Below are 18,198 nucleotides of genomic sequence, written 5' to 3' on the forward strand. Positions count from 1 at the left end.
GATTTCCTCAAAGGCTGATTAAATTAATTTGCGCTTTCATTAGGTGCCACGGTGTCTGCAGCAATATTTGAGTACTTTCCTGGTTTCTTTTGTTACAAATTTACAATTTGCGGAGTAATAAAGCCACTAACTTGGGAACTTTTTGGTCTCTCTTACAGACACAATTAAGGCAAGAAATAAACAAGCCGTTAAGGAGAAGCAATACATTTGAACCCTGACAAGCACACTATTGTAGATTGAAAACAGCAGATGATATTTGTTGAACCGACCTGTGTGTAATTCTTAAAGCTACGCAGCCACAGTAACGTTTCACTTTTGCAATAAAAAGGGACAATTGGCGCTACCTGAAAAATAACTGCCGTCCTTGGTCACATGACATGATATATAAAATACCGCGTGGAAAGATAGTGTTTAACACTAATGATGCTCGAATGCATGCGTCTTACATGTTGAGCTCTACCATAAGGAACCCCACTCAACATTTGTGCGTGATTCTGTATGCAATGTATCCTTCACCTAATATAGAAGCCACGAACGCTAACTAATCTACGCATGCGTTTAGGGCAAATTAGTTTTGTTCTAAGGAGAATGGTACCACAAGGAGAGCAAGGGGTTACCTGAAACAAATATATAGCTTTGCGATGTTCAAAGCTAGGTGACGGCGAGGAATTGTGTTTTACGTAGAGTACACATGTACCTTTCCCACCCTACCCCCACTACTTCCTTGCCTCTAGACTAATTAATTAATTGAAATTAATTAATTAAACAAACATTAAAGTTTACACCTTAGCGCCATAGTGCCATATGGCCTTAGTTCCTTAGCGGCAGGCAGCTCCCATAACCATCCCAATAGTGCACTCTGCACTAAAAACCCATTCGGAGCGAAAATTTGTATGAATGTTAGTTTTCAGCTGCTCTTATACATCGTTTAAGTAAAATCCCAGGAAGATCAATAGTTTTGTAGTTCGAGTTTCAGTGACGTCATGTGAAAACCAGCTATACAATAACAAATTAACCAGTGCCATAGTCTTAAATTATGTCAAGTGACAGTCACGTGACCATTGTTTTCAATTACCAGCAAAGCAATAGGCACTGATGAAATCATTATCATTTTTTACATGCCAATTTTATCATTTGCAATGTAGATTCTATTATCTAGACTAGGAAATTCAAACCTTAAATGTATGTTTGAGATGTGCCAAAAACGTAATATCAGAATTATGCATCAAATCGAGGCTGAGATACAGAGTCAATTTATATATTAGGTTTCATTGACATTATTTTCTTGAGTTACTTGCTTACTGTGATTGAGACACCTGTTTCGAATTTGAGACTTTCAAATATGCCGGAATAGATCAGGTATGTTACAATAAACACTTGTTGAACTTTTTGGTCTGAAGGAAACCTTTTGAAAAACAGCTGTCATTGGCTATAACGTTCCTATGCCTGCTTTTAAAAGCACTAGCTGAATAAAGGTTCTTTTAGTTGCAATTTCCACCACAATTGCACAAACAGGTACAATAAAGATTGTACCAAACAGGTACAATCATATGTTAATTTTGTAATAACTGACAACAATATTCTACTTATAAACCTGATTTCCGTGAATGCTTTGTGTTTAAAAATTACGATAGAGAAAGCGTTTAAATTGATTTAATGAACCAAACTCTCTAATGTTACAGGGTAAGCTGTTGCAAAGGGTTGCGCTACTGTAACTAAAACTCTTTTTCATGTAGTTAGTTCTCAGAAAGGGAACAACAAGTTAACCGAGTCCCTCAGAGCATAATTTGATTCATTTCGCGTTACAAATTTAGAAGTAGGATATTCGGGAACCAGACCGTTTAAAGACTTGAAAACCATTACTTAGAGCTTTCTGAATTTGGAGTTGAAATTGCAAGTCTTTCCAGCTGAGTTTGTGAAACAAGGAATCGACATCAGCTTCATAGGCCGATGAAGTTATTACTCGTGCAGCACGGTTTTGTAGTTTTTGTACCTTATTAGATAATGTTTCGCCACAATTACCCCAGACTAGGCTGCAGTAATCAAAGTGAGGTTGAACTAGTGAGTTGTATGTGCAGAGTAAGTTAGATTGAGGGACAGATGGCTTAACTCGCTTTATGGCTCCAGTTGCAGTTCTAAGCGAACTTTTTACACAGTTTATCAAGTGGGAATGCCACGTTAGATTTTCATTAATATATACCCCAGTGATTTCACAGAGGAAACTTGTTCAATCGGACCATTATCAATGGAGAGTTCGAGTATATCAGATACAGTACTTAATCTTTCCCTGGAGCCGATCAACATAAAGTCCGTTTTGTAGCGTTCAAGGTAAGTTTGTTAGACACAAGCCATTTGCTTAGCTTTTCAAGGTCGTGACATAGACTAGACTGAATCAGATGCAAATCAGAACCAGCATAAGTAATGTGGGTGTCATCAGCATACATGTACGCTAAACGATAGACAGCTGGGCAAATCGTTAATACAAATTAGAAACAAAAGAGGACCAAGGATGGTTCCTTGTGGCACACCACATTTAAGAGTGGTGAAGCTAGAGAGACAGCCATTAACGAAGCACCCTTGTGTGCGATTAGTCAAATACGATTTAAACCAATCAAGAGTTTTCCCAGATCCGCACCGAAATTACTTATATCCCATTAAGCCAGACTTAAGGATGGTCGTACGAAAATTTTACAACATTGATTTTTTTTTTCTGGGACTTTTACCACTGTAGGATGATGAGTTAGTTATGTCAAAAATGTAAAAAAAAAATGGGGGGTCACCGACTTCATTTTGGAGAGAACATGCCCGGAAGAACACCCTAAATCTGAAAAAATCGGGCTTCGTTAGCGAATAAGGCCACAGTGTCTGTAAGCCCAAAAATATTGCAAGTGGATCTTTGAAATGAAATGTTCTCTGCCAAATATTGTTTAAGTGGACCTATTAAGTGAATTCAGTTAACTGGCGAGGTTCCTTGAAGAACAAGTTCGCATTTAGCGACCATAGTTTCATGCGCCTTGCAGCCGCAAGATGGTAGGATCCAATGTCCCATGGACAGAAATCTTGAAATTTTTTTAACTTCCCGCATTGATTTTTTGTTCAGTTTCAGACGATGTGGAGATAATGGTAAATAAAATCTGTTTCTGGAAAGAAAAGTAGGGGTCACCGAACGTCTAAGATCGTTAAATCCAGGCAAAGCTATAGCAATGGCCATCTGTCCTATCATTGCCTATTTTATTACTTAGCGCGCGCTCTCATGCATGACGTGGCTTGTGAATTTACGTGCACAGTAACGATGCGCAGAAACAATTAGTGTGAACGTCCTTAAGGTGGCTCCCTAGAGTATTTACGAACACCCTTCCTATGGAGCGCGAGTTAGAAAAGGAAACTTAGTTAATTTCTCTTAAAGTTTTACCTGTAGAGACTTACCACTATGGGTACTGTTAAAATAAGGCTTATTTTTTGGTTGTCAATTTTTGGATTAAGGCCGTTACCATGGCAACGTCTCATCTAATGACAGGCAGATATATTCCTCATTTTGGCTTAAACTCCTCAAGATTTATACTCTCCTTCGGTGAAATGTTTTCATACTTTGCCACATCATGGAAATGATATTGGGTGCCATTTTGAATTGATAAAAAGTCAAGGTTGTTCAGACGGTTTTTCCAATATCCTGTAATTTTTCATTCTTCTAAATATATCAAGTTAGCTCTGACAGATTTTAACAGAAATAGGGTATTTTACAGGAATTGTATGTGGTTACAACAGAGGCAAAGTTTTTTTTAAAAAAGAAAAACCTCACCGATGGAAACGCAAGAAAATTCACTGTCAGTTTTGCTTTTTGTGCTCATGTTGATGTCCTTTGAGCGCGCGCAGATTACTTGAGCTTTCGTCCTACGCACGCGTGCAATCGTAAAACTATAGGGAGCCACCTTAAGGTCATTCCACTGAAATAGAACCGGCACTGAGATTTTTGTCAAACTTTGCCTATTGACTGTTTACATTGTAGGAACTTAAATTTGGAAATAAAAATGAGGGGTCCCCATGTTCGTTTAGGAGCAACAGCACCTTGTTTATACCATATATTACAATAGCACTATGATTGCAGTCACGATTGCTTGTTAAAATCACGTTTCCGACGATTGTTTCTTGCTCAACACTGAGAATTGGCCCATATTTATTTTACATAGAGAAATTTATTACTCAATTCAACACAACAGAAAAAAATGATAGGTCACCGTACTCGTTTTCGAGAAAATGACGATTTACCTCTATGGCGAGGTCCAGCCGCGAAGAAAAAGCCGCCATTTTTTAATGTGCGCGCGCTAATCACGCGCGAAATTATGCGGAGTAGGGATGCGCAATGCAATACTGGGGAATGACCTTAAGCAGATCACCTCAATAGCCAACATAGATCCTTGCTTCGTCTAAGCCTCGATTTGATGTAGAGCCCCAATATGATACTGTTTCCAAGTTTGAATCTCTGATGACTCTATATGTAATGTTCAAAATGATTACCTCATTTTATATGCGAGGAAAAACGAGAAATAAGAAGAGAAATAAAAATTATTATTCGTATTAATACAATATTAGGTATTATTTTATCGTTTATCGAAATGATGGTCACGTGACCAATCACGTGACAAATTTTTAGACTCCCAGGCTTAATATGAGGCTTAATATGTAATTTCTTGACATGCGCGTAGCATTGTTGTGGGTGTAAATTTGGGATGGCTTCATACTTCATATCAGAAAATGTTTACCTTATAGAGGTTAGTAATCCTGGGAAGTTTCATGCTTTTATCACAAAATGAACGATTTTGGTTATTTTTGGCTCTTAACAGCAGGACTAAAAACATGTTTTAGCGCCCAAGTTGTCGCCAGGTTATAAAAGAATTTATACTCTATTCACCCTGAAACGATTATAAAATATTTTGTAACTAATCTTAATAAACACAAACACAGCATCAGGGGCGGGCATCTCGTTTATTGATGCAGCGAGAGTTTACATCATCACCATAAAGAAATTACAGCAGTGAATAAACAATAAGGCAAAGTTGCAAGAGATGCCTTCGAGTGGCTCTTGCATAACTTACAAAATCTTAAATAGCCTTATAGCCCCTAGGGATTCATCATACCTGCAGGCACGCCTAAAGTACTTCTACAGTTAACACGAATCATACATTATAAACAAACTTCAGTGTCATTAGCGAAACGTTACAAAATATATTTTTACTCTAATCACCCTGAAACGATTATAAAATATTTTGTAACTAATCTTAATAAACATAAACACAGCATCAGGGGCGGGCATCTCGTTTATTGATGCCCGCTTTCGAAAATAAAGAAAGGGAACAAATAAAACTAAGTATGCAAACCTCTCGACACTGAGAGTAAAGATTCTAAATTATCCTTAATATAGCCGTCCTTGGCTCGATCAGTCTTCCATCTGCCGTGACGTTTGAAGAGTCGATCACTGACGCCTGCGTTAGCGGCTGCAGAAGCACCTCCTGCTCTTAGACTGCGTAAACCAAACAAGTGTTTAGGAGGATACCCTAATTCCGCAAACGCTTCTAAAACTATTTCCCTAGTTCTGGTATAACTCATACCCGTGGAACGCAAACTGTAAGAAGAGGTAACTTTAGGAAAATGCAAGGAGCGAAAAGACGGTAAAGACGAAGGCGTGTTTCGCACCACGGATCAGGGTACTACTCGAATTGAAGACACACCTCGAAAATAAAGTCCACGGGATCTACCAGTTGTTTTGAACTAGTTTAATCAGCACAAGCTAGCTAGTCAACTGAAAGCAACAGCATACATGTGGGTTGACTATAGCAATTCTAAAAAATCGGATCTAACCAAAAAATCGAAACAGCGAAAAACTCTCTCCAACATATTGTCGATATACTCACAATTCTGTAAGGCGTAATCCCGTATAAGACGCGCTATTTTCCTTTAACAAACAAACTGATCTCTTGATATCCTTCTCGCACCAATCCACGAACGAGAGCCTTAATCCGATTGGCTACTAAAACAAAAATGGCGGGAATCTCGCGTGTTCGGTTTCATCACTGAAAAAACAAACATAATGTCTAAAAATAAACTGAAACTCTCAACGAAGTGCAAAACAACAAGTCTAAATTAGCGTTACAGACGTATCTGTTAAGCATGTGAAAAGGGCAAGAAACAGTCTGATTTTGGTAACAAAACATGGGCGCCATCCCTATAAACATCAGTTTTGCTCTTAAGGTGGCTCTATATAGTATTTCACAAAGCTTTGGATATTAAATATGCATAAGTAATTTCTCCCTTGGCAAATGTTTACAACATAGCACTCGGTAGAAGGTCAATAATAAAAAACCTACAGCCTTAGGCTACGTATGGAAGACACTTTCAGAACCTAAATGCTATGGCAACTACTGATAGAAATGCTTGGCTTGTTTTTTTAACCTGCCTGACTTCTAGACGGTGTTTCTAGGTTTCTACACGGTGAATTTTCTTTGTTTTGGGGGAAACACAGTTAACACACAAGGAGTTTCAATTGACAAAGCTACAAGAAAATCTGTACATAATTTTCAGAGGAATTCGCAATTTTCGTTTTTTACGCATATTACATTAATGTATGTATAAAATTTGATGATTTTTGCTTAACAGCGAGAAAAAGAAAAATCATATCCATGTGCCAATTTTCAAAAAAATTCACCGTCTGGAACGCGCTTAATATGCGTTTTAGATCACCCAAAGACCCCTGTATTTTCGTGACGTCATCAAAATAGAAATTCTTCAAGTTACGGTACTGCGCATGCTCACGTTTCGCTTCCTTCGCACGTGCTAGTTGAAAATTAGTCGAGATGTAGAAGCTTATTTTTCCCACGACGGCGAAAAGTATACCTAATAAGTGTTGTAATACTTATGGAAATGCGTTTTAACTTGTGGTTTCCTCCACTGCCTTGAAGTGCTCAACGATCTTGGCTAGAATACGGGTTGTTTTTGTCACTCGTGGCGCCTTGCTAGTTGCTGAAGATGGAGGCAGAGACAATACGCCAACAAACCCTTTTGCTCCGAACTTCTCGAAAACATTCTTAAGATCTCGATATGAAATGCCACTTCCGGCTATTTTTTCAGCAATCTGTTGCTTGATGGGGAATTCCGCGTTTGTTGGATGATAAAGCGTTCTTCGGAACGTCTGCAGGAGTTCGTAGCGACGATCAAGGTATTTCATGTCGTTTTTAGTGCAGAGTGCACTATTGGGATGGTTATGGGGGTTGCCTGCCGCTAAGGAACTAAGGCGCTATGGCGCTATGGCCCTATGGCGCTAAGGTGTAAACTTTAATGTTTGTTTAATTAATTAATTTCAATTAATTAATTAGTCTATAGGCAAGGAAGTAATGGGAGTAGGGTGGGAAAGGTACATGTGTACTCTACGTAAAACACATTCCATCGCCGTCGCTTAACTTTGAACATCGCAAAGCTATATATTTGTTTCAGGTAACCCCTTGCTCTCCTTGTGGTACCATTCTCCTTAGAACAAAACTAATTTGCCCTAAACGCATGCGTAGATTAGTTAGGGTTCGTGACTTCTATATTAGGTGAAGGATACATTGCATACGGAATCACGCACAAATGTTGAGTGGTTTTCCTTATGGTAGAGCTCAACATGTAAGACGCATGCGTTCTAGCATTGTTAGTGTTATACACTATCTTTACACGCAGTATTTTATATATCGTGTCATGTGACCAAGGACGGCAGTTATTTTTCAGGTAGCGCCAGTTGTCCCTTTTTATTGCAAAAGTGAAACGTTACTGTGGCTGCGTAGCCTTTAGAATTACACACAGGTCGGTTCAACAAATATCATCCACTGTTTTCAATCTACAATAGTGTGCTTGTCAGAGTTCAAATATATTGCTTCTCCTTAGCGACTTGTTTATTTCTTGCCTTAATTGTGTCTGTAAGAGAGACCAAAAAGTTCTCAAGTTAGTGGCGCTAATACTCCGCAGATTGTGAATTTGTAACAAAAGAAACCAGGAAAATGCTCAAATATTGCTGCAGACGCCGTGGCACCTAATGAAAGCGCAAATTAATTTAATCAGTCTTTGAGGAGACTCATTCATATCGGCCAAGTAGCGCTGTTTATCTTCAATACTTTTCGTTGAAAAGCTTCTCAGCCATCAATATCGTTGTGTGTTAATTTTGAATTGTTTTATTGTTAACAACAAAGGTGGCAACAGAAAAAGAAAGTGGTATTTCGTGACTATCTGATAATTAAATTAGTTCTTGTTCATCGGTAAAAATTTGCATTTTTAGTAAAACATCGTCTCTGTTCCGTTTCTTCATCACTACATCAGATATTTAACTTTCTTTCATTTATCTCCAAAAAACAAGGACATCTTCCGTATGTTTTGGAGAAAACAGGGGTTTCATATTACATGCCTTTGCGAGGAAAACAAAAGTATCAAGTTACAAAGTTGGCGTGAAGAGCTAAATTGTCACGTTTGCTGCTTCAGCGTATTGTTGAATTTAAAATGAACGAAAATCAACTTAAAGCACCAGTAGTAATTAATTTGTGCGTAATGTTTGGACCTTGAATGAAAATACAACCTTGAAACATACACACTGCAAAGGGGAAAAGCCGTAGCAGACTACCAAGGTAGACACAAACCGGAAGTGAACCGAGTAGGGGTGAGTACTTATGGGACTACTGTACCAGAGCTATCAATTGCGCTCTGCACTATCTGAGATTGTCTCACTAGTTTGCGTACTGTGTTGTTGACATGTTCTCTGTCAACATGTCCTCTGAAATGTTCAAACGGGAGTCGAAGACTATTCTTCTTAAAGCTCTAACATCCTCCATTGCATCGTGTGCGGGGAAAGGCTCATGGAAAAGTGTCTGATAAATGGATTGTTGATTTAATTTAACTGTGGAACCATCCGGTAAGACCAGAGAGGGATGTTTACGTTTGACCAAGTTCTTCATCACAGGGAGAGTGTCAGAAAAGAAAACGTTAAAACAGGAAAGCTTTTCACAAAGTTGATGTCCACCTTGACGAAGAAGAGTTGGATTATCGAAAACCTGAGAGTTGTGCCCGATTAAAACAGTATAAATATTATTATCGCCTTTCACACGCCTGACAGTTTTCTCCAAGTAGCTGCAAGTAGGTTAGGAAATTTTCGAGTGACTTTCCAAGTGACACAGTTTCGACTGGTTGATTGTTTTTGAACAGGGTCCTGACGCCTCTGACTGTTCGGACACTTAAACCATTTACCCTTGTAGCACGAATATCTACATCCCTCAAAGGTAATATATAGTCGTTGAAACAGTGCAAACCTGATCGATCAACTGCTGAAAGCTGGCATATTTCTGCGGGTTTTCCAGACGTGTTTGTTTCAATATCGTAAATGATGAAATTGTAAACAGTGTTTCTGTCATGGGGAAATTTCTCCGCCACTGGTCTGATCGTTAATTCAGGAATGCATGTTTCAAAGTTTTTCAGCTCCTCACTTGAAATTTTCAAATTGATGATGTCGAATTCTTGGATCAGTTTGGTAGAATTGTTTGGATCCAGGTTAAGTCCTATTCCACTTTGGTATGTGTTTCCTTCCTTAGCTTGACTTCTGCTTATGTAGTTGAGCTCTTCGGCGTTTGAAATTAATGCTGTTTTTTCTTAGTTTGTCTTGGGTAGCCTTGTGATCCATCCTTTCAATGTAGCTGATACAGTGTATACCAGGTTCAATGTTGAGGCTCTCAAGTGTTTGGCTAATGTACTGATATCCAAGGTTTACTTGCGAGATGCCACAGGCCACTTGGAAGTCATTACTTTCACTTCCACCATAGTATCTGATTTTGGGATTTTTTGAGCCTATAACACTGTTTAGGGCCTCATTTCTCTGCGAATTTGACCCAGGTGATAACTTTGCAACTACTATGTCAGTACAATATTCATCAAAAATTCTATCCAAAGCTTTCCTTTCATCATCACCATAGAGATCTATATCTTTGCCATAGGGTAAGTCAGAGTGTTTATAGTTAATAGGGTCTTTCTTGGTACCACACCATGATTCATTGCAATTTTTGTGGTCTCCAAACGAATGTGGTAGAATGCTTTTTAAGGATTTTTGAAGTGCTGATGGATTTCCCTTATTTTGAGACACGCTATAAGTAAAACATTTGACTAAGTAGTTGATAACTTTCTGTAACTTTTGATGGCAGCATTTCTTTCTTCTGACATTGCAGTTTTGCAACTTTTCTTTGTTACTTGCTCTACTGCATGCCCAATCTCATTTTCTCTACTCTTGAAAGTTACTGGATTCATAGAGGGAATATTTAATGTACACAGTAAATTATTTAGGTGGGTTTCACCGATTCCTGTATGTAGACACCCAAGAACAGCTCTTGAATTAACATCCTGACTGATTGGACCTCTTTGACCGCTCCTGTGTTCATTGGAGGTCTTGACAACATTCTCTGTACCACACACTGCACAGGTAACTGAGAACACTGAGGCTAACCCACATTTTTTTTCTGCTGTTATGTTCCACAATGGCAAATTGGCTGAAAATAAAGTGAATATATTGATACTCAGGAAGATCTGATACTTTATTCTGGCAGTGTGTTTTCTCCTTTAATTTGGAATAAACGAGCACAAGTAAATTTTTGCAAAAACCAACAACATTTCAAAATGCAGTGAATGCAATTTGTGGTCTTTGGCAAATTTACAACTGCTTGTTTGTTCCAAATTTATCAAAAACATTTTTGTTGCTCACAATAGACAAACAATTGTGTGACGCTTGTTATAGGGAACTTGCCCAAAAATTTAAGGACCAACCCGAGGCTTTTTATGGCTGATTGCATATGAGACGTTTTGTAATGTATTTAAGATATACATGTATTATCAACCTCATAATTCTTTTTTGGAAACCTGTTAATTTTATAGCCTTAAAGCTGTGTGTACTTGCCATAAAACTGAGAATTCATTTTGACTTTTCTTTAGTGTTGATTTTCTTTAGGCAGAAAAATGTTTCTTCTCACCTGCTTTACAGTGTTGACAACATTTCAATGAACTTCTCAAAACATCCAAGTCCATAATTCTACTTCCATGTGGAATGCAATTTTCCTTCTTTGTTTGTTCCTGATAAAAATTTAAACCTTATACATTTTAATGGTAATTATTAGGTTGTAACTGTAACAAAAAATGTTGGAATTTTAAAATGAAATGTCAGAATGTTCAGGAATAATTATGTTGACAATTTGCTATGAGCTACCTGTGGTATAATACAAAAGTTCAAATGGAGAACTATTTCTGAGCAAAGAAAGTCTTGATGAAGCACTTGTCTTAAAACTTTTAGGGAATTGCTTGGTGCCACGTATAGCGAAAACAAGATTTAAACCACACCTGATTTAAACGGGTTTCTCTTTTCTTCGGTGGGGACCAATCTTCGACCATTCCTTGAAACTCCAATTTCCTCTTTGCCCTCCACTCCTTTATCCCACGAGTCCTGTCGTCCGTGTTTCCACTTTGAGCGGGTTTCTTTCTTGAGAACCGACCCTTCTCGTCACGCAATGGTGGTTTTGTTTCCGATGTCAGTTGCGCCTTTGCAGACTCTTCAGCTGTTTTCGGTGTTTCATCGCCCAGGGAACTCAAAGCGAAGCCTCCGACCATAAAAAGCACACCGTGACCACTCTGTGACTTCCTTCGCGTACGATCACGACTGTTCTCTCTCTCTGATGTCGGCGCGATAACTGCTGCGAATTGGCTTCTCAGTTTAACCACGTCAGGAGAACACGAAAGAAGTGTATTTTTAAACACATTTCTAGGCGTTTTTTGATGAACACTTGTTCTGGTCAAAAAGGATAGCGGTAAGTGGAACGCGACTCGCGATAAAAGTCTCGCCGCCATGTTTATTTTTGTTTTTTACTTTTCTTTTAAATACTCGCGCGCTCGCGTCATTCGCACCCATGCCTCGCGCGCCAAAAAAACTATATAGAGCCACCTAACAGGGCTGAATAACGTCTGCGCATGTGCGAGAGGTCAGCACAACAAAATCAAATTTCGGCGCGAACGTGATGTGTGGTTCTTTCGTGTTCAGTTGAATGACGACAAGAAAGGAGCAGAAATTTTACCATTATGTTGGCACCTAAACGCAAATATCTCCTTTTTATGCTTTGGAAAATGATAATTTGAACAAATCGAAGTTTTTGTTCCCAAAGAAATGCCGAGAAATACAAGAAAACTTGTAGTTAACGCGGTAAATATTTAGAACTTTGGATTCAACCGCCACGATTCAGCGTCGTTTCGATCGACAGTCGTTTGCTTCGTTTGAGAGAAAAATGATGTTTGGGGGACATTGACGGCAACACGAGAGTTTGGAAAAGTGTCGTCAGACGTGAGTATTACGATCTTAGTTTGTTTTGTAATCAAAATGGCACCTTTCTTTAGCGAGTCGTAAAATTTATTTTAACACAAACGCTGTGGTATGGAATTGCTGTCGTAAAACTTGTATGGTCAGCACCTGCATGCACTCGTAAGCTTACTCGCAAGACTTAAAGCTCAAAAAATGCTTTCTCCAGGAACGTATATTGTTGGCTACATGTATCTATACAACTGTACAGTACTTTTATGTACAGTGTTTGCTTATCTTAATCGATCGATATATTTCATTATCTAAATGAAGCACATGTTACTGTTCCTAAATTATGTGGGATGCTGTTAATCGTTTTAAACCATGAAAGCAGTTCAAACGCTGCATCGTTTGGGGCCATTGCCAAAAATGCTCCACTTGTCCCATGGTAATGACTGTCAAACACAGTTATTCCATTCTGTGTAGGGATGAATGCCACCGTTTTGTCATTTATAATGAAGATACATGCTGTCTTGGTATTGTTCAGCTGGGCTTGGTTTAAGTGGTACGGCAGGCTTGCTGTTGGAGTCTGCTCTCTGATGATACTGACTGGCAACTCTGCAGAGACATCAAGGCTATCAAGGGCTTTTGCCTGCTCCATTTTAGTTGCTGCTTCCTGCACACCATACAGCTGCCCACCACTGTTTTCATAGTATTTAAACATAGCGGTCTGGCACTGGCTACAAAATATAATGTATAATGTATAATGTATATTAAAAGCTTTTCTACTGCATCTGCATGTGCGTAAACACTCATTCGAATGGAAGAACCATTTCTAATTATTTATAACTATTTTTTAAACATTAATTAATGCAGTGGGGATGATGTGGAGGGAATGTTTAATCAGAAAAATAATTTCATTTTAGAATATACAAATTTACTCATCTGTTGTACCCGCATGTTTCCTCTTGTTGCAGTGCCTCCTCAGAGTTATTTAGTTTTAATTAGGAAATACAATTATATACTTTATCCTACAGGAATAGTAAATTTGTTGAAACTTCTACATGTATACCTGAAGATGTTATTTCCTTATTTTCCAGTGTTCTCCCAAGTTGACTGACCATGCTTTGTGAAGCATTCTCCTAAGAAGATTCATACCAAAACATTGTCTCCATGTTGTTATTACTGACAATTTTTATATTAGAAATTGATTTTTAACACATTTAATTATTATATGTACATGTACCTGTCTGCCATCAGGTGACTGAACACTGGTTGGAGAGGAGGTTGACAGTTTACGGTTTCTCTGTAAGGAGTAGATACATGATAAAATATTTTGGTATAGTTCTGGAACAATTTTTTTGTGATAAGAAAGTAGCAAATATGCAGTATTGTTTTGGTGGGCAGAATTGGCAAATAAACAAAGGAACAAAATATGGCTCCAGCCTATTTTGTGTGTGTGTGTGTGGACCTTGTGGGACTGGTATTTCAGTTTCAGGGGCATCAAATATTAGTTATATGTTGTATAATTATCTCAATGTTGCATTAGACAAAAACAAGCACTTCACTTACTTGTACTGGTGGGACATAGTCTGGATCACTGGAGAAAACACTATCAGCAATCGTGAACACTAATTACACCATTGGGTGGGTAACCCGAAAACACTGACCCCCGGTCCGCAGACCCCCACTACGGACCGGGTCTGCAGACTATCTATGGACCGGTCCACGGACCCCCCAACGGACCCCCTCTACGGACCACCCCCCAAAATATAATAAAATTAATAAATAAAATATTTCATTTACGGGTTGTCTAATAGATTACTCGTGACAGCGAAATTCCGAATGTTACATTGAACAAATGTAACAGACCTGGATTCAGGCTCGGGTGCAATTCAAATCATCACACATTGCTATTTTCTTTGCTGTGGCCATAAAATATATGAAAGACACATACGGGGAAGCCTCCAGGAAGCCTCGAAATTCATGCTCTTTTCCCTCTGCCATTTTGTTCAGCCCATTTTCCCGTGGGTTCGTGAACTCATTCCAGGCTTCACAATTTGCTCAGCGGAATAACAGATACAAACAACAATTAACGGCCTAAAAATATATCTTCCATAGCCTGATTGAGCCACGAATGGAAGGTAAGAACTTTCCTTCTTACCATCGGCATTTCCTTACGCTGAAAAAAGCTTTTAGGCATTTTTTTGGGGGAGGGGTGGGGGACTTGGGTTGTTAAAACCCGAGTCTGTTACATTTGCACAGTGTAACACTCGAAAAATCACCGACACAAGTCTGAATCTATTTGGCAACCCATTAGTGAAATCTTTATTTATTATTTTTACACTATTTTAGGGTGGTCCGTAGAGGGGGTCCGTAGGGGTAGTCCATGGACCGGTCCGTAGGGTAGTCCGCGGACCCGGTCTGTTATGGGGGTCCGCGGACCGGGGGTCAGTGTTTTCGGGTTACAACCATCGGGTTCCGGGCCGGTAAGTAGGGACATTAGCTCCTACCCGATCAAAGAGACGGTAAAACTGCCTGGTGACTTTTCTTTTCGACAGCTCAGTGGAGTGCTCCAAGAGTGGAGACGAGCAATATTCATTCGCTTCCCGAGTGGCTCTCATCCAATGCCGAGTACAGGCCCAGCAATTTAAATTCCCGTCCACGAACCGAGCAATGGCTTCGTCAAACCGCCTCAATCGACCTTGGCATGTTTCTCTAGCTCGTGTTAGCTTAACAAACCAGAAAGTCCGCTCATTTGGTTTTGCATTTGCCCCCAAAAACAATAGAATGGACGTAAATAAAGTCCAAAACACGGCGAAAGATGTCATCTCCGAAGTCCTCGATAAATCTTTCGTGTTCACGCGCTGTTTTCACCAATTGTACAAACTTTAAACCCCTGTGTACAAAAAGGTATGTGCCGGCCAATGGTCGAGGGAACTAGTGTAAAGATTTCTTTCTACCGTTTTTAGTTTGGTTCTACTTTTTCCCCATAAACCGGGCGCTATACGAAACTTTTTGAAAACGCCGCCATTTTTTCGAGGTGTGTTATGGTGCCCAGGCCGTTCGCGGCAGCACGAGCCATGACATCTCGCACATGCGCAGACGTTATTCAGCCCTGTTGAGCCACCTTAAATACATAAATCCTAACAAATGTATCGCAAAAACTTACGTCACAACAACGAAGGCTAGCCAACTCGTTGTAACCAGTCCGGAATATCCCGATAAATTAGGACATCTGTGATGTCACGAAACTCACGTTTCAACCAATGAGAATGCGTGTTTTGATTGGAGTGTTGTGTTTCACAACAAACCTAGAGATTCAAGATGGCGGACAAAGAGAGTTGCGAATACTTTCCAATGCCATGAATGCCGGCCTTCAGGAGGTATATATTTATCTCGAATTGGGTTAAATACTGTCCAAATTATAAAATAAAAGGAAAGTTTGTGTTCGCGTTCCATTTCACAGACAATTCTGCCCAAATAACGATTATCCTCGGACCGAAGGAAGCACCACAGAACGTAATGCGGGCCACGTTTGACGAGCTGCTGTTATCATTCTTTGGAAAGAGACCGTACAATCGGTAATCATCTTTACTCAGCCTTTTTCTAAGCACAGAAATGATCGATATGAGAATTGAGGCTTTCCTGTTATCTAGGGATTATCGGGCCGAAATCGACAGCACGCGCGTGTTCTTGTATGCCAACAAAGATAAATTGTAGATGTCCAAAATGTTATACGCTTTGGCTAAATCGAGGAAATGAAATCATCATTAACACAGAATTTTCAATAACGCATACGAGTGAGAAATTCTTGTTCTTTTATACAAAATAAACTAAGCTAGAAAAAATGTATCCAAAATTTTAGTGTTGTTAGATGCAGGGATAGTCAAAAATTCTGTCAATATGTTCTTTGTAAATCTGAAATTTCTCCATTTTGGTATTTATTTCAAATATTTCTTTTATCTTTTTGTTACTGTACTAAAAGATATCATGTCTGATTTCCACATTTAAATTATGAAAACTTACATATAATTGCTGACTTTCACAAGTTATTTACCCAAAAATATCAAAATATAATTCCTGGACAGGTTGACAAGGGAGCATTCACAATCCATCCATATGTCCCAAGGTTTTATTATATATTTATTTAAAGTATACAAAACAAATTCAGTCTTGAAAGTGAAATCCATTTTATTTTATTCACTCTATAGGTACTCTCGACCTTGAATTTGCCTCTTAGCAGAATGCAGGACCTGAAACAAATCATAAGCACTTAGAAGATTATTACATTGCTTACTACAAATGTATTTTTCGTCTTAACATATGAATTTATTTTGAATGTAGTTACCACATTAGTCTCACTAAATAAGAGATTGCCCTCAAGTGGTCTGATAACTCTTATGTTTTCTATTTTTTATTACATATTCTTAACCAAACTGATATGTTTCCTGTTTACAACCAATTAATGTTTTGCATTGGTTTCACAATAGGTAATGTTCAACACTCGACACTACATTCTAAACTCTCGTACCTTTTTAGTCTTTGCCTTCATAACAATTATTTTGCAAAAACATTACTTTCTGGTACATTCAAGCTTCATGGGGAGGTGAAAAGAATCATCACCTACCAAGAACAGCTGTAGTGTGTATAGTTTTTAAAAAATGCCCCCCCCCCCCAAAAAAAGAGTGCAATGCACCCTACAAACCTTAACTTACATGTTTGCATGGCCCTCAACGTCTGGTAAATGAGCACAAACAATCTCTCTACCCTTTGTCCCACTCCTTGGGATACTGATAGCATCCATTTACAGGGAATCACTGCAGTATCCCTGGCCTGTCGGTTTCGCTGCCACTTCTGTGCTGTAGGTGGTTTTCAACAGGCTGCTGGCTCTCCAGTGATAAAACTGGGGCGCACATTCGGTGAATCCAACAAAACAGAGACCTCCCAAATTTGTTTAATTTCGTCCGCGTACTTAGCAACGTCTTATTTCCTCTCTTTTCCATTTGTTGTTTCCCCAAAAATTCGGCAAAGTGCCTCGAGCAGTCGAGTACGCTCTTCCATGTACTTAAGAGAGAGAAATTGAAAACAACTGTCATAAAAATGAAGGAACGATGCACTACTCAAGCCTGATAACAACAGCGGTTCAGGTATACTTGTAACGCCTCAAATTCAAAGAGAGTTTACAAAATATTGACGTTGTTTACACCATGTAATTTGGCATGATGAAACTTTAACAACACTAGAACCAGTAAAAAATATACACAGCTCAATGAAAAATACGTGAATACTAGAAAATAACGCGTACACTTTACTAACCTTAATATTTGGCCACAAAATCGCGTCTACATCGTCGCTTGACACCAAAAAAACTCAATGATTAGAAGACAGTCAACGTTCTCCCACTACCAAAATGACCGCTTATTCTCCTTCTCAACGTTTGGTCGGAAAAAGTCCTGGATAATGCTGGCCAGACTCTATGCGAGACTGGAAACAACATATTTTCTTGGTCCGCATAAAAGGGCCGCCATTTTCCCTGCTAACACTAGCTTCATGACGTCATGACTGTCCTAATTTATCGGGATATTCCGGACTGGTAACGGAAAAAAGCCGAATAGGCAGTCACGCAAATTGCAACTAAGCGAAGATCAGAAAGATTAGCGTTGGGACCTGCAAACCTGTTACATATACTCAAAATCATTTCATGGGTAACAGGTTCTTTCTTGAGAACAGGTTTTGCAAGCTCCCTTTTTGCAGCCTCGAGCACGTTCCTTACCAATTTTGAATCACAAGGACTTGGAAAGCCATACAAATTGTGTGCCCGGTTTATGCCGTAACAGGCAGACTCAAGTGTGGAGTAGGGG

The 18,198-nt window shown here is 39.0% G+C and overlaps 2 protein-coding genes, 3 long non-coding RNA genes and 1 pseudogene across 5 annotated transcripts; 2 read left to right on the top strand and 4 right to left on the bottom strand.

The window, feature by feature from the left end:
- Window positions 1-7,389: 7,389 nt before the first annotated feature.
- LOC149111050 (uncharacterized) lies at window positions 7,390-10,273 on the bottom strand (annotated as a pseudogene).
- Window positions 10,274-10,899: 626 nt separating this feature from the next.
- On the bottom strand, window positions 10,900-11,892 carry LOC149111051 (uncharacterized). Its single transcript, XM_089291828.1, has 2 exons — window positions 11,389-11,892; window positions 10,900-11,124 (listed from the first exon to the last, which is right to left on the bottom strand). The coding sequence occupies exons 1-2, from the start codon at window positions 11,890-11,892 to the stop codon at window positions 10,999-11,001; spliced, it is 630 nt and encodes a 209-aa protein (XP_089147954.1). The 3' UTR covers window positions 10,900-10,998.
- A 202-nt stretch (window positions 11,893-12,094) lies between these two features.
- LOC149111052 (uncharacterized) lies at window positions 12,095-13,768 on the top strand. The gene is made up of 2 exons (XR_016207916.1): window positions 12,095-12,379; window positions 13,435-13,768. It is a non-coding gene; the product is annotated as an uncharacterized LOC149111052 (long non-coding RNA).
- Window positions 12,424-13,423, bottom strand: LOC149111053 (uncharacterized). Its single transcript, XM_089291827.1, has 2 exons — window positions 13,407-13,423; window positions 12,424-13,074 (listed from the first exon to the last, which is right to left on the bottom strand). The coding sequence occupies exon 2, from the start codon at window positions 13,056-13,058 to the stop codon at window positions 12,654-12,656; it is 405 nt and encodes a 134-aa protein (XP_089147953.1). The 5' UTR covers window positions 13,059-13,074; window positions 13,407-13,423; the 3' UTR covers window positions 12,424-12,653.
- Window positions 13,769-15,528: 1,760 nt separating the features above from the next.
- Window positions 15,529-16,773, top strand: LOC149111054 (uncharacterized). Its single transcript, XR_016207914.1, has 3 exons — window positions 15,529-15,720; window positions 15,804-15,918; window positions 16,549-16,773. It is a non-coding gene; the product is annotated as an uncharacterized LOC149111054 (long non-coding RNA).
- LOC149111055 (uncharacterized) lies at window positions 16,455-17,926 on the bottom strand. Its single transcript, XR_016207915.1, has 3 exons — window positions 17,654-17,926; window positions 17,053-17,401; window positions 16,455-16,590 (listed from the first exon to the last, which is right to left on the bottom strand). It is a non-coding gene; the product is annotated as an uncharacterized LOC149111055 (long non-coding RNA).
- Between the last annotated feature and the right edge of the window lie 272 nt (window positions 17,927-18,198).

Source organism: Orbicella faveolata, unplaced genomic scaffold (genome assembly GCF_042242905.1).
Source record: "Orbicella faveolata isolate gen_17 unplaced genomic scaffold, um_ofav_v1 contig_24, whole genome shotgun sequence".
Lineage (NCBI taxonomy): Eukaryota > Metazoa > Cnidaria > Anthozoa > Scleractinia > Merulinidae > Orbicella > Orbicella faveolata.